The following is a 16563-nucleotide window of genomic DNA, read 5'->3' on the forward strand; positions in this document are numbered from 1 at the left end:
AGTTGACTCATTAGCATCTGCACAAGAGCTATCAGCTCCCCAGTGATGCGCACCATGTAGCAGGCAGCTGCTGCATCCAACAGTCCAGCAACAGAGCTCTTTTTATTGAGCAGAAAACTCTTAACAAGGAAACAGTCCATGCCTTTAAAGTTAAAAGCCAAATGCAAACACTATGAGGCTAGCAAGTCAGTCATCCACTTCTGTGGCTACAGAATGGAGTTTCCCAAAGGCTGAGTGCGTTAGAAGCACGCATCTCCCATATCTTTCATGGCAGAGATACACTTCAGGTGTACTACATACTAAAAGCACTGTTTACATGAAAATGCATATCTATACACAAACAGCCACCAAAACGCCTCTTTATACAACTGCTCTGGATTGATTTCTAATAAAACACAACAAGGAGAAAAAACTACTAGATTCCAAAGCTGTATTAAGTCTATTGGATCTTGTGTACTTCTGAACACAAAGAGCCTCAGACAAAAGTGTATGAGATTAAACAGATTCTCCTGTGGAATTCAGGTAAATTTTTGGTTATATTCTGAATCTATGAATTTCAACTACAGAACTAATGAATGAACAGGCCAACTATAACCAAAACTTGTCAGCTTCCACACGCACCTACCAATTCCAAATGTCCAGTTCCACACGCTACATCAAAAACTACATTTGCTCACAATATCCATCAACCCAGTCCATCTGTAGATTAGGTAGAATTAAATGTACTTTTGAATAAGTTTCACACAGCTCATGGTTTGGATATGAACATTTGATTGGATACAGACAAGCCTGAGAACACCACAGAAGCTTCTCTTGAAGCTGCTCAGAGAAACAAAGGCTCCATCCTTAGTGGAGTGTGTCTCCATCAAAAAAACACCTATTGCCTGCTGCGCTCTTTTATCAGTACCACCTTTGCAACGTCTCCAGCTCCACTCATCATCCTGACACAGTGAGATTTCCCTTGTCGCTTTACGATGGCATTTCCATTCCACAAGACCCAGCTGACAGAGACTTTAAAAGTGTATTTACTATCAGAAAACTGCCTGGTACAGATCAGCACAGATTTCTTCTACCATCAGCCTACCTCAGAACTACCACACAGTTTCTGCTGTGTGTTCAGGGTCTGATCCACCCACCTCATTGACAAAAGCATGGGCTTTACTACTTTGTCCTCCCGATGAATCTGTCAGGCCATAACATTGTAGAAATCTGAGATTTTATTCTCTTGCCTGTCTTACCTTTAGGCGTCTGACAGGTTGGGTTTAGCCAGGCAATAAATCACAGTCACATGAAAGATCAAATGTATTTGAAAGCTAAAATTATACATTAAAGCTGCTGCAACTTTAGAAGGGAGACAAAGGTTTGGGGCTGAAAAGGCATGTACAACCTGTTCGTTTTACATCTCCAGCTTTGGAGAACAGCTGTACCAGCAAAACAATCACAGGCTTATCATTTTGCAATAGGGAATCAAGAGGATATCTGGAATTCTGGAATTCATAGGAAAATATCTAGGCAGTAGATGTATCAGAAGGGTGGGAAAACAACAGACTTACTGAGTTGTGTTTTCCAAAAATTCCTTTTTTTAACACATTTTTATTTAAATAAAGATTCTAATATTCACCAGAATGATGAACAAAAGCCCTTCACGGCTATTTCCCCAACTCAACCTTCCATCTTCCACATGTGATACATTTATCAGTCAGAACATTTAAAATCGCATCAAGACTGCAACACACACAAGACCAACAGACCTCAGCTTCTGGGAAGAGAAACCTTCCCTTCCCACGGTTTTCATGCATTCCAGAAAGAGCAGCAAAAAGCTGTCAACAAGGAACCAGTTTTACACCTTTTGCAAGCAGAACTTCAGCACAGGGCTGCATCTACTCTCTTCACTCCCATGCTGTAGCACAGGCAGGCTATACTTGGATAAACACCTGGCAAGCAGATAAGAGTATCGAGACCCATCTACCTTTCTCCAGCTATTAAAACACGAGCACTCATTTCACTAGGAGCAGGACACTGACATAAAAAGACTCACCTACTGTTGCTTGAATAGTTCTTTCCTTCATCCCATTCTACATTTTAACTTGTACAGAACCAGTGACCAAAACCAGTGAGGGCAAAAGAAATCTCACCACATTTATTAAGGATGACTCGTCTTGTACTATCACTACTAGTGCTGTGTTCAACCAGAAAAGCCATCACTCCATCACTCACTATTTTTTTTCTAAGTCAAGCCTATCAAACCAGCTATTTTCAGTTGTTCATTTCAAATGCTTCTGTGACTTTGGATGCCAGGATAACCAGAGCATGATCTGCATCTCTGTTAAGTCAGCTACCTGGAGATAGGCCAGCTGGTAACAGCCAAGGATCCACAAGTCAGCTCTGGCATGTTTGAAACAATACACTATCTTCAATTATTCTTCACATTCAAAAACAACCCCAACTTCTTTGATCCCTTCCTTCTTCCTCCCTCTCCCTAAAATCATCCTTTTCTTAATAGGCTGAATGTTCGTGGTTGAAATATTAACTTATTGAGAGTAGGTTGAGAAGTGAGATACAAAGCTAAATTATCTAAAATGCCACAGTGAATAATTCAGAAGCACACAAACACCCTCACCTACAACATCATTTATTAAATACACGGAACACAACGCCTCAGGCATAATAGTTGCATCTGTTTAGTATAAAGCCTATTGCATTTTGCTCTTTATAAAAAGCCAAGAGTAAGAAATACAAATGGAAGAGATCTGTTACCTTCAAATTTTCAGATAATTTTAGTTGGTTTTTTTTTTTACACCAGACTAATATCTATGCATCTGTCAGCTTCACTGTCTGAGTGGTATTTTATAGCTTATGCTTTTATACCGTACATGTTAACGTTATCAAACCCATCAAGAATTTGTTAGCCAGCTTAGTAGGGTACTGTGGGAATGAAAATTCACTCTTTTGGGTAAGATGCAAACCTCAAACCACGTCTGTTTATGCCATTAAAAAAGATTAAGTAAATAAATCACGTGGCGTGTTGCACAGGATTACTCTGGATTAATTCCAGTGCAGTAATTACATTCTGGCAACCTGGCATTCTCCTGCAGTCCTAGCTGTGTAAAGCTCTCTTCTCTGTCCTGAATGGCTCCACTGTCTTAATTCTGGCTTCCAGGGCAATCTCTGAAGGATGTATAGAATGTGTCCTCACACCGAGATGCCCAATCACAGTAATGGTGTACTGTCTGTAGATAGCTGCTGATGGAATAAGCAACACCCATTCCTTACACTATGCCTAACAACACTATCTTCCATACGAATATGCTGAAGCATAGAAAACATGAAATTCCCTGCATCCCTAGCCTATTATAGTACAGACTTATTTCTGTCTTGACAGATTATTGACAACTTATCACAGATTTTGCATCAGTGCTACGTGCAGCTGTGTAAATCAGTTGACAAGTCATGCCAGTTTGTCCTGAAAGCAGCTTGCAGTACGTGCTAGACCTGGTAATAGCTATTCTACACAGAAGAGCTAACTTCTATTTTCCCCACCCCAAAGCAGCGTAGGTGAAATGTTATTCTGCACGCCTCACTTCCATACGTTTGTATGACAAAAACACTACAGAAGCTCCCAGGGCATAAAACAACTGATGATGGAGGAACTTCAGAACACCTGAAAAGGAAAAGTCCAATTGAAGTGGTGTCGATCTAAAATGAACCCTCTCAAAACTGGTCACAGTGATATTCACAGTGAATTATGAATTGATAAAATTATGTTACAACTATCAACTAGCGCACAACCTTACCATTTACCCCTTCCCTAAATAATCCTGAAGTTCTACAGGCAAAATGCTCCCATCTGTTCATTTACACAAGAGTTACAAATATGAGAAAATGCTGCATCAAAAAACCAATCAAAACCCCCACAAGCAGTTGGGAAGAGGTGATCAGCTCCAATTCTTAGTGAGGAAGTAATTTTGTCTTTTTATTTAACAGCTCCATATTCAAAGAGATGATGATGCACACAACTTCCACAGTGTGATTTAATGAGATAGAACAGTGACTTGGGAATTTTCAACCTCTCTGAATTCAATGAATCATAGAATAGCTTGGGTTGGAAGGCACCTTCGCAGATCATCCCAGTTCAACCCCCCAGCAATGAGCAGGGACATAAGAAAGCAAGAACCAGCAAACTGAATAGAATGAAAATGGATCTGGAGGATCCCTGGATTTAAATAAAGTAACAATTATAAAAACATGGTGTACCTCAAGTCAGAAGTATGCAGTATATCAAATATACCTGATATATCAAAGATATGGCTGCAACTGCTATGTCTCTGAAAGAATACGCAGAAAACCTTTTCAGATACTTTCAGTGCAAGTCATTTAAATGACATCCCCACTACCCCAGCACATATAAAGAACTCCAGGACAGTTCTACTGGATGTAGTTTGCATCAAACCTCACCAATTATGTTTGCATACAACGACGGCAGGTCTTCCTTCAAACAAACACTGCTGCTTCTTCCACCTTTGTGTTTCAGCAAATATTTAATATTAAGCATTTCTACCTATTAATTTATTTCTTTATTTATTACATTCTACCTATTAATTTCTACCTATTAACACCTAATTTCTAAAAATTAATATTTAATATTAACCATTTCTACCTGGTTAATTATTTTTCTATGACAGTTCAGCAATACACATTAGTAGACTGCAAATGTTATTCTCCAATAATAAAATTCACCCCAACCTACATAACATGTTAAGCAACAGCATTTCTGGATCAAGTTGGACCTCACCAATATAAAACTGACCTTTGCAATAGCGAATAAATCCTAAGCACAATCTGCACATACTTTTCCTTATAAAGATTAAAAAAAAATCATGGTTTGATGACTGTATTCCCTTAATTCACTGAGCTAATGTGTAAATCCAACATAAAGCATCACAGAGGTCTATGTAAGTCACCACCAGAAATCTGTCCCAGTCATGAATCACAGAATCCCAGACTGGTTTGGGTTGGAAGGGACCTTAAAGCTCATCCAGTTCCAACCCCTGCCACGGGCAGGGACACCTTCCACTGGAGCAGCTTGCTCCAAGCCCCTGTGTCCAACCTGGCCTTGAACACTGCCAGGGATGGGGCAGCCACAGCTTCTCTGGGCACCCTGGGCCAGCGCCTCAGCACCCTCACAGGGAAGAACTTCTTCCTCTTATCTAACTTGAACTTCCCCTGTTTCAGTTTGAACCCATCACCCCTTGTCCTATTGCTACAGCCCCTAACGAAGAGTCAGCCTACTTTAGATGAAACCGATGCTGGACAAGGTGTGAGCTAATCCAGATGGTTTGTACTACAGGGAATTAAGGACCATACCCATGAGACTTTCTAGAGGCTCAGCTAAGAGGATTTGAGGCAGGTACCCCTCCAGCCACAGCAGCTGGAGAGCAGTCAAGGGCTACACCTTTCCATATAGCTTCAGCTCTTCCAAATTCCTGATGGAAGTGTAACACCCACGTCCTGGCCAGTGAGCCATTTTTGTACTGTTTGAACTGCAGCAGTAAAGAAGTACACCAGGAAACCGGCATCTATCCCTGACTTAAACAGTGGTAAAAGTATGAGCCTTTCTGTGACCTTGGAACATGTCAGGCAATCAACTGGTTTCCTTTCACCAGCGTTGCTAACGCAGTTTGCCTCTTCTACACAGGTAAGATCTAAGGCACAAACTCCCATCCTGCCCAGCAGGATCATTATCAAGCTAGCAAGAAGACAGCCAGGAGCAAACAGCGCGAACAGTGCTAGCAGGAGCAGCAAGCCAAAAACATTAATCCATCTAAACCTGAGTATCGTAAATAAACACAGGTTAAACGTTTACAACTAGGTGGAAGTCAGACACAGCAGAATCAAAACCTACCTGAGTCATTTTGTCTGTGTGAATCCTACCACAGCTGTTCCCAAGTCACATTTGGGCATGAAAAGCCTTTTTTTGAGTTCAGGTAAGCTTAATGTCTCTTGAGTAAGGTACACTGTGATTTCCACTCATTATTTAAGCAGAATGGCTGGCACAGCTGGTATACTGGAGTACCAACATTAGCAGTCCTAACAAAGAGCAATGGTTCAAAGACTACTCACTAAGGAGAAATCCAGAGCTGTTCAACAGGCATTTTGTATAAAGGAAAACAATACCAAATAGTTAACAAGTAAAATAAAAGGTTCAAAACCAAGATCTGCTTGAATCAGTCTTCTAAGCATAAGACTACTATGACAGCATCGTTTTGATTGCCTTAGTTACACTTCAGGCAGTTTTACCCAAACTTAACCTTTTTGACATAACATTTGCTACTGTAATTAAGGTGCATTAATTAAAACACCTTTCAGCCGTGGTTTCTTTTAAAGACAAATTACTTAAATTATAAGCAATCGAGTAAAAGCAAGGTAAAAAGAATCATTAGAGTTTTCCTGAGGATGTGTATCTACAGCAAACCCACACAGGAAGCAGCCCACTTAATGGCTGCAGTTGCCTCTCATCCATCATCACTCAAAAGAATTGAGTGAAACTCCTTCCTGCTGTAACAACTATCAGCTCCAGTAAAGGACCTCACACTTACATCCTATAGCATGCATAGCACATCCACAGAAGACTCCATTTGTGCAGTGAATTATACTTCCCTTGAAAGTTCATTAATAACGATTATTATAATAACTATTATAATTATTATAATTATATATATTTATTAGATATTATTACATTATATTATATATAATTTAATATAATAATATATAAAAATATATAATATTTTTATATATAATAATATATAATTATTATAATAATAACTGTGGTAGCTGGGGACACCGCAGCACCCTTATGAGCCATGTTGCTTTGATAAGGGAAAGATTTGCAAGGAAGCTAAACCCAGTGCCCAGTGTCATAAAGGCAAATTGGGACAGATCTTTCTCTCCTTTTAGATACTTCTGTAGAAAGGGTTCACATTTTCTTTTTCAAGCAAGCTAAACTGGCTGCCATGTGCAAAAGGAAAGGGCCAGGCTGGGGTTAGTTCAAATTAAGAGCAGAGAGAAGTCTGCCTATGCCCATCCTGTAATATACCTCATCTGCCCTTAATAGAGGGGTGATAAAGAGACAAAACCTCATAGGACCATCATTGGGGAATTTCAGTTCACTTGGCTTTGACTCTTCTTTGCCTCCCTCTACAGGGATGTGAAGCTCTTAGAACTAGAACTGTGCTCTGCAAAATGCAGGTATGTTTTGCATGCCTGGGCATTGTTCTGCTCTGCCTTCAGTTCCCTTCAGACAGACGTCAAACAGAGGATAGAGCTGCACCAAAATGTAGGAAGATTTAAGGCATTTTCATAAGAACGCATCCCATTGCCACTCACGCAGGGGCTGTGAAGTAGGCTGACGACATCAAACAGTCAACATAGTCACAATTCAGGTATGAAGGTGCTTTTCATTTGGGGAAATAATTCAGTATTCACAAATGAGTCACTTTCTTCCCCTTGTTTTTTCCTTCATTGATAGGCTTTAGTTAATGAAAGCACATATTCAAAGAGAATGTCTGCAATTCTTTGTAACTGAAGAAATATCAATACTTTGTATGTTATGCTATTTACTGTCCTTTAAATCTTACAACAGCCAAAGAAACCCAAGAGGAATGAGAGGAGGCGGAACAGTGATACGCACATTTAAGTAACACGCATACATATCTGCTTGCATGCATGAGATGGAAAACTGCATAGGCTTAAAAAAACCCCAAACAACCCTATTTTCAGTAATTAATAATAAATTGAATTTACACTGTTTCACAAAACTACCATCACTTCAATATCAAACAAGGGGCTGTGTGGAATCAGCTATACCCATCAAGCCTTGAAACAGATGAAGACCACGTTACAAAAGAAGAGAGATGTCATTTTGTCTGACCAGTGTTGGGTATATTATTGTACATAATAGCCACAGAAAGATGTCCAAGATCCACCTCTACGAGAAGGGGTCAGAAGACAATTAGCAGTACAAGAACTCTTCTGTTAGGATACACCTGGAACAAACCACTCAGCTCCACTACACTCAAATCCATGGAGCTGGCCTGCCCCCACGAGTTTGTAACTGGGATGCACAAAGCAAACAAGCAGCCAACAAGCAAACCACACAGTGAAATCAGACACAGTATATGATGGGCTTTTAAATCTGTTCTCCTCTGGAAGGACTAAAGCTAAGAGGAACTGAGCAGTAAACAGTAAAAGGCTGGCTTATTCATTTCAGCAATGTGCAAATTGTTAGATGCCCACAGCTCCTGACAAACAATTCTGATAAATCACATGCAGCTGCATGGTAAACAACAGCAGCAGCTTTAACATCTGGGTTTGCTGGTCACTATGGGTCTGGTCACTAACGGTGCACCTGACTCACGTGCCTCCTTCTGCGCAATTAGTAGCTCAGATCAACAGCACCAGCTTTATATAAATTGAGCAGCTCCTCCAACACACAGACACCATCCTGCCAGGCTTTTCTGCTTACAATGCTCCATTTTTGTTAACAGAATAAAGTTTCTCAAGTTTTCTCCCAGCCATTTTAAACCTAATGCTTCCAGACACCAGTAATCCTCTTGCATCCTCCTGTTACCACTCCGGATCAGCAGAAAACAGTCTGATGATCACACCTGGCTGAGAAGCTATGGAGTCACACAATCCCAGACTGGTTTGTGTTGGAAGGGACCTTAAAGCTCACCCAGTTCCAATCCTGCCACGGCAGGGACACCTTCCACTAGAGCAGCTTGCTCTAATGTATGGCAAACAGTAACGTAAAACAAAGAAGCTATGGTTATGGGAAAGAATGCAGTAGGTCACACACCTCTGGGCCCTAAGAGCACCAAGCACAGGATGGGTGTGAGAGCGAGGTTTGTGATTTCTGTATTTCTGCTTCTTGGGTCTGGAAACAGATTGATGCTTTGCTGCTGTTGCTCGCATCTGCAGAACATGGCCAGAGCTGCAACTCAAACCTCAGTTTTTCTCATTGGACCTTTAAGTACATTTACTAAACCTCATCTTTTACAGATCTGCAGAGACTGGAGAACAAACTAAAGCCCCATAGACAACTAAAGAAATCCAGACTGCAAGGAAGCATCCCTGTCACAGAGCCCATGGAAGCCTGAAACCCACTCAAACACAGGAACAAACTATTACTTCAGAGGGAAAACATATCTGACCAGTAAGTGCCAGACAGAAAAGAAACTCTATTTACAGTACACTGTATAACAAACTGTAAGGCAAATTCAGTAAAGTTTTATTGCCCAAGCGGTATCCTTTAGCCTAAGCATCAAACATCTTCTGGCATTCAACTGAGAAATGGGAATCCACAATGCAGAACAGTTCTTTCGACTATTTCTAAGGCTGAAATGACTGTACCCATGCAAGTGGGCTGTTGGACTGTTGCGAACAGCCTACATCTGGTATGATGCTAGTGCCCTCTGCTGTGAACTACTACAAACTAGTTAGCAGCTTTCTCTTAAGATGAGGTACTTCAAATAGTATCAAGTCATACAAACACAGTAAATCAAGGGTTATGGAATGTCATGAAAAACTACATGCTTCAACCACAGGTAATTATTTCTTCCAATTAGAATCACAGAATCACCGAGGTTGGAAAAGACCTTAAAGTTCATCAAAAGGCCAACTGATAACCCAGCACTGCCATACCACCACTAAATCCCATTCCTAGCATCACACCTACACATCTTCAGGGTCGGTGCCTGCAGCCCTGCCCTGGGCAGCCTGTTCCAATGCCTGAGCACCCTCTGGGGCAGGAATTGTTCCTCAGCTCCATCTAAACCTGCCCTGGTGCAGCTTGAGGCCGGTTCCTCTTGTCCCATCCCTTGTTCCTTGGGAGCAGAGCCCAGCCCCTCCTGGCTCCATCCTCCTCTCAGGCACTTGCAGGGAGCGATCAGGTCCCCCCTGAGCCTTCTCTTCTCCACACTGAACCCCCCAGGTCCCTCAGCCCTTCCCCATCACACTGTGCTTCAGGCCCTGCACCAGCTCCATTGTCCTCCTTCACCCCATTGTCTCTTGCAGTGAGAGGCCTAGAGCTGAACACAGGATTCAGTGTTCTTTCAGACTTCTCCCAGCTGCTTATAGAATATTTCATCTTCCTCTTCATCCTGGTTGTGTGGTCTGTAACAGATTCCCACCATGTTATCTGCCTTGTTGGTGTTCCCTGTGATTCATAGGCATAAACACTCAACCCTATCGTCACCATCATTAAGCTCTAGACAATTAAAAACACTCTGTAACATTATAGGAGGAAATAGCCAGAAGACCAAGTAAGAGAAGTGATTGATTACAAGATGTACAATGGATGCCCTCGCCCACTTTCAGTGCACCACCACACAAAAATACTCACAATAAATCCAAGTTTTTTATAGTCTCGAGTATACATGGATTTGCGTTTCTCAATGCTGCCACTGCTATTGTTAGGTTCAGATTCTGCATCAAATGCGATTCGTCGGAGTTCAAAGATGATATCCCGCTGAGCCTGTGATAAAACGATGTTAAAAAAGGGTTAAAACCTCTCACTTTAATAACCAATATCACACAAGCTGTTTCAAAACACTGGTTTGCCTCCACTGCCCAACCTTTCTTTGTCTGAATTCCCTACTTCATACTCAGAGACAGTCAGCAAAATAACTTTGTGGTTCCCATTTTGCGAAGTCTTCACATTTGGTGGGGTTCACATGCAGATGCTTCAGTGTTGACTTCCAGAAACCGGACTACACACTTAATTTTAACCACAGGCATGAAACTACCAGAGCCAAGAGATCACACACATTCCAAATTCAGCTGGTACTTAAGCTCTTTGCTGTCTAAAACTGAAAGGGCTCAGCGCTCTGCATTCCTTTTGGTAACTGCACACATTTGCTAGCACAGCAATGGGCAGGAGAGGAATCGCTGCAGTTACACATCACTAGAAATGTCTCAAGAGAGTGACAACCACCCTAGCATCACCATTAACACCACCATGTCAGTCACTGTCTATGGAGATACGCACTAGCTAACTGCGTGTATGCTCCCAAGAGTCAAACCTTCCAGCCTCAAACTTAAGAAACAGGAAGGGTAAAATCCTACAGCATGAGGTTACTTATGTTTGCAACCATCTTGCCCTCCCACCTCCTCCAAGTTATCAGCAGGGGTCTTAACTTCCTCTTACAACTGAAATCAAGTTCCTCCTTGTTGTTCCGCCTAACAAGAAGGCCACAAAAACTAAAGTAACAAGACCCATCTTCTCTATGGCTGATTGACTCAATATTTAAACCTGAATCTCTTAAGCAAGTGTCTCTCTTAGCACAATGAACAATATTAAAGCTGGTGTTCAGACACAGCCAGCAATAAACAAATGAACAACTATTACAGAGTGCCCAGTAACAAAACCAGGTTTTACAGTAGCACAAATTAACTTCAACTCTATCAGGCCAGATAGTTTTCATTTAAATATTCATCCTAGCTCCACAGAAGTACTTTTACAAAGGACCACACATCTATGCTGCCTCTGAGAAGTACACGGAAGAAACAAATGCTGGACTGCTGCTCAGAGTTTTAGCTCAGGATGACACTCAATTTAGTTCATGAAGCCATCTGCTACGGAGAAAAGCCTGGCCATTTTGTTGTGCCTTTGCAAACAGAACGCAAAGTACATCTTCTAACAACCAGAAAACATAACCTGCTTCATAACATAATGAATGAATGAACTGTGCAAACACTCCTAGCAATGTCTTTTCCTCCATGAAGAGTTTTAGGTACAGCAATGAGCAGCGGCCCTCTTCTGTTCTGACCGGATCAGGCCAGATGCTTACCTGATCTTGTGGATCCATTTTTGTCATCATTCTGTCTTCCAGAAGGTTAAAGGTAAGTACTTGAAGAACATAAAGCTGGTGTGCCATTTCATTATTGATGGCCCTCTGTGCCCTGATAACATGCTGCAAAGAAGGAGAGATCCCAGTGAATGCCATCTTATCAGAAAATCACAGCACATGCACTCAGGTGTTTCCGTTTCTGTAAGTATGTACCCTATGCAACAGTGCAAAAGAAGGAAGAATCAAACCAGGACAAGCACTACTGGTTTAGGTACTAGATAAGGAACTTTAATGGGCAGGACTTTACAATAACAACATGCTTAAACTTTCTCCTCCTTGCCACTAGATAGAGCCTGTGCCCATATTGAGAAGTGGCATCAAATAGTCCTGAGAAGTCACTTTGAAGAAAAATTAACTCTTTCTCAAGGGACTCAGAGCTCTGTATGAAAATAAAATGAGTATATCAAGAAAGCATTTAAGAGAGTAACTGCCAGAACAGGAAAGTATTCAGGCTGCAAACACAGCCAGCGAATACAGAGATATAACAGGGCTCCGGCTGCAGGAGTCAACATCAAACATCTCACCACAATCTTACCTCTACCAGGTAACTCCATTCTGTACGAGGAAGATGCTTAGAAATACATTCATGCAATGTCCCATACATGCAGAATTAGTCCCATCCAGAAAGCAGATACCAAACTGATGAACAACTGAAACACCCCGGTGTGCCAGAACCCACCAAATTTAGGAGATGGAGAGAGCAAATGATACCGTACAGTTCCAGAGAATAAAAGTTGTCTGCCAAAAGGCACCGGAGCATTTTATGACAGCAAATGAACACCTGAGAATATTATCCACATGCTTACACCAAATCTGCTATGGACACAGCAGGTTAAAACCATGCCTCCTGAAACAAATCCTGAGGGATTTGTATGGATCCCTGAAATTATGATAGTGAAGGAGGGGGAGCAAGGGGTTGTTTGGTTTGTTTTACACTGCCCCGTATCTCATAACACAGAGAGTTCTTTCCCTTGTTCCCTTAGAGATACAGCTACTCTAAAGTCAAAGGTAAAATCCTTCTGGTTTTCCATGATAGCAGATGCAAGTCTTTCATGTTACATTCATTACCTTCACCCTGTGCTATATTTCATGTTTCTTTTGTGCAAATGGAGACAAAATGTGTGCAACTTTATAACAGGACAAAATAATCTGAAAAAGTGAAAAAAAGACAGAAGTATTCAGTGTTATATTTTCATGAAGAAATCATTATTTATTTGCCTGGAAAAACACCCTTTCTGGCAACCAGTTTTCAACCTATTCAACAACCAAACCTTTATTAGTGTATTACAGGCTTCAAATCATATCAAAATACAACTGTAACTGAAATGCATTAAGATAAAAGCAATGAACACCAGAACTGGAGTCACCTTTTCTCTCTGCTAGTGAAAAATAACTCGTGAAACTGATATACTTACAGTTAAGATGATGGAGCGAAGCTGCTTTTGTGCCAAAATGTTTGCCATTTCCTGATTAAGTTTGAAATGAAAACAAAAATTAGCCAGAAGCAGGTATTTTTATGCCATACCTATGAGAACAGCGACTTAAAATGTTTAATTCTCCTGTTTCAGCAGTGCTACTTATAAATTAAATGAAGCAGTGTATCAGCTATATATCAGCTATATCAGTGAGAAATAGCATTTGCTATAATGAAGTGGTTCTGAGTTGTAGGCTGATGAATTGAGTGAAAGTTAGAGCACATGACTTTCAATAAGCATCTCATTTGTGTCTTATTTTAAAGTCCTGGCTGGCTCCCATTCCATGCTTCGTTCTGTGCTTGCAAGGGGATGGCTGTGCTTGAACAAGAGTGTGTAAATGCTGTTTAAGCCACAGAGGTCTCTTCTGAGGCCTTTCATTGCTGGTTTTGGATCACCAAAGTCCTCAGCTTTTGACATACTTTTCATTTTCTTTGCTCCTTTTCTCATAGTAAATTTCAGTTTGTGACCCTCAAATCAATGCATATGACGATATAGCTGATACTCTGCTTCATTATAGCAAATGATATTTCTCGCCTGGATTTTGGTAGCACTCATAGAATCCCAGACTGGTTTGGGTTGAAAAGAACCTTAAAGCTCCTCCAGCTCCAACCCCTGCCACGGGCAGGGACCCCTTCCACTGGAGCAGCTTGCTCCAAGCCCCTGTGTCCAACCTGGCCTTGAGCACTGCCAGGGATGGGGCAGCCACAGCTTCTCTGGGCACCCTGGGCCAGCGCCTCAGCACCCTCACAGGGAAGAGCTTCTGCCTAAGAGCTCATCTCAGTCTCCCCTCTGGCAGGTTAAAGCCATTCCCCTTGTCTTGTCCCTGCAGGCCCTGGTCAAAATGTTGGCATTGATCAACAGTGTCTTAACTTTTCTTTCTAGATTTGCCTCAAGTCACTATCAGGCAGAATTTGGTTTTACTGTCATTCTTAAGCAGCTGATCCTGGCTGCGCATGCTGCAACCTGTCCTACAATGCATAGGAGAGAGTATTTCACACTTGTAGGTATGGTTGAGAATAGACTGCCATGATTGACAAGTTCATGCCCCATTTTTAAGTTTCATCATCTTTTCCATCAGTATAGAAGTATATGTGTGTGTGCATGTGCACGTACGCTAGCATATGGGATGTATACAGCTTATAGCAATTATTATAATGTAACTATTTTTAATGTGCTATGGAAGGATTTGGATAACACTGCACACTGCTATTGAGACACTGTTTATACATACACAAGAAGGTAATGTCTGGAATTAGTAAATCATTGATTGGAAACTCAGCTCATGTGTCACAGCCTTACATAATACAGCACAACAAATCACATCAATGCTGACACATGCTTAATTCTAATTGTAAGACAGGATGCAGCCACAGATGTTGACTGTTTTCTGTAGACCAGAGAGAGGGTGCTGCAACAGAACATGGGAATTATAAGGAAGGGAGAAGGGATCAAAGACAAGAGAAACTCAGCTTTAGTTTTAAGCCTTTCCTGGCTGAACAGGTTTCAACTGCCCTTAACATCAAAGGAAGGAATGATACAGATGCTTCCATCACTTCTGGAAATGCTCAGCTGAGCTGCAGGGGGAGTGCCAAGCACATCATTTACTTCATGTTACAGGGAACAGACTGGCTGGTTTTGTCAAAGCATATCCACTCCCAAAAGAGGGACAGCTGAAGCATATGAGGTAGCCTTGTCTCCATTCCAGGCAAAAAAAAAAGGGAATGCTTTTATTTGGCTCTTTGGAGAGGATTATCAAATTGTCACTTTTCTCTTATACCGGGAATTTAAAAAGCTGTTATTGGGATATTGGTTTTTGTCACTGGACCAAAACCTGATCAGAGCAACAAGCATTCACAAAACCAATTACTGCATCCAAGTCAACCTTCTCTCCGAGCAGGCTCTATGGCTCTTAGCAGAGCTCCCTCTTCTAAAGCAAGCATTATAGTAACAGAGGAGAACAAGAATTATTTGACAAAATTGCCACCCCATTTCCCATAGCAACACATTTGCAAAAATGCAGAGAACTGCCAAAAAAAGTGTTTCCACCATTCCCAGTACCATTTCAGTGCTCCACATCATGCTGGTCTCCGTAAGACAGCAGCAGAGATGGGGCCAAAGCTCCAAGAGTCATACAGGGTTTGGTGCAGTTTCTCACTCCTAACCCCACTAGTGGTGAGTGCTGAAGCCTAACTTTGAAGTATCCACCACCAGGTAACTACATAAGACTGCATCACCACAGTTTGTTGTCTTAGAAAGACAGAATTCAGTGAACAAAGCCAGTTAACCTTATCTTGAAGCTAACAGGCATCTACCTTCTTCAATGTATGGTTCAATAATTAAACACAACATAAAGAGAAACCTAACAGATTCCAGCTAGTTATTACAGATTATTAAAGGCTGAAGGATGTTTTCTGCAAGTGTTAGAGCTATGAGCCTTCAAGCCAAACCAGATCATTGTATTCTGCTGATCTGGTTTTATGCCAAAACTGAAAGAAAACCTTTATTCCAATTTTAATTCATGAGCTGCCTTATGCCCTTAATAACTGAGGACTGTATTGGAGGAAGAAAAAGAGGAATGGGAACAAAAAGTTCCACCTTTTTTTTAATTAAATCATGCTTTTACTTTCCCCTGTTTTCAATTTTAAAAATACTTTTGAAGCAAAACAGAAAAATGACCCATGAGGGCTTTGATGTTTGGTTAAACAACCTCCAGCATTTAAACCCATAAACACATCTAAGGAGAGTCCCTGTCAGAACTGATCAGCAGGTCTCAGTGAAGTCAATGAACTCTGGACACTAACTGGATGCCACCCCAGGAGTTATCATTACTATTCTTGGTGACCGAAGTGTTAAATAAATGAATGACTAAATGCATTTTGACACAGACTAATGACTTCATAAACATGGCTAAAACTTCTCTATCCCATAACACATTGCATTCCATCCTCCTGAAACAGCAACCAGCAATCCTGAAATATTTCCTTTGGAGTCTCCTGATCTCTGGCACTGAAGTTAACTTAAAATAGGCCACTATAAAAGTCACTAAATGCTCACAAGGCAAGATGTTTCCATGCCCAAAAGGAACACGCTCTTTATTAAAAGATCCTGGGGGAAACAGTTTATCAAAAAATAGCCTGGTTTTACAAGCTGTGCTGGCAAAGACTTCAGGACAATAAATACTA

The 16563-nt window shown here is 41.2% G+C and overlaps 1 protein-coding gene across 1 annotated transcript in view; it reads right to left on the minus strand.

Moving 5' to 3' along the window:
* ELMO1 (engulfment and cell motility 1) overlaps positions 1-16563 on the minus strand; it is a gene marked incomplete at its 3' end in the record, with an annotated part of 224602 nt that overhangs the window by 148426 nt on the left and 59613 nt on the right. The window contains exons 10-12 of the mRNA XM_080639645.1: positions 13322-13372; positions 11847-11969; positions 10400-10531 (exon numbers count right to left, since the gene is read on the minus strand). Coding sequence (XP_080495771.1) covers positions 10400-10531; positions 11847-11969; positions 13322-13372 — 306 coding nt within the window. The remainder of the gene's footprint in view (positions 1-10399; positions 10532-11846; positions 11970-13321; positions 13373-16563) is intronic.

This window comes from Psittacula echo, assembly GCF_963264785.1.
Source record: "Psittacula echo genome assembly, chromosome: 2".
In the NCBI taxonomy this organism is placed as follows: domain Eukaryota; kingdom Metazoa; phylum Chordata; class Aves; order Psittaciformes; family Psittacidae; genus Psittacula; species Psittacula echo.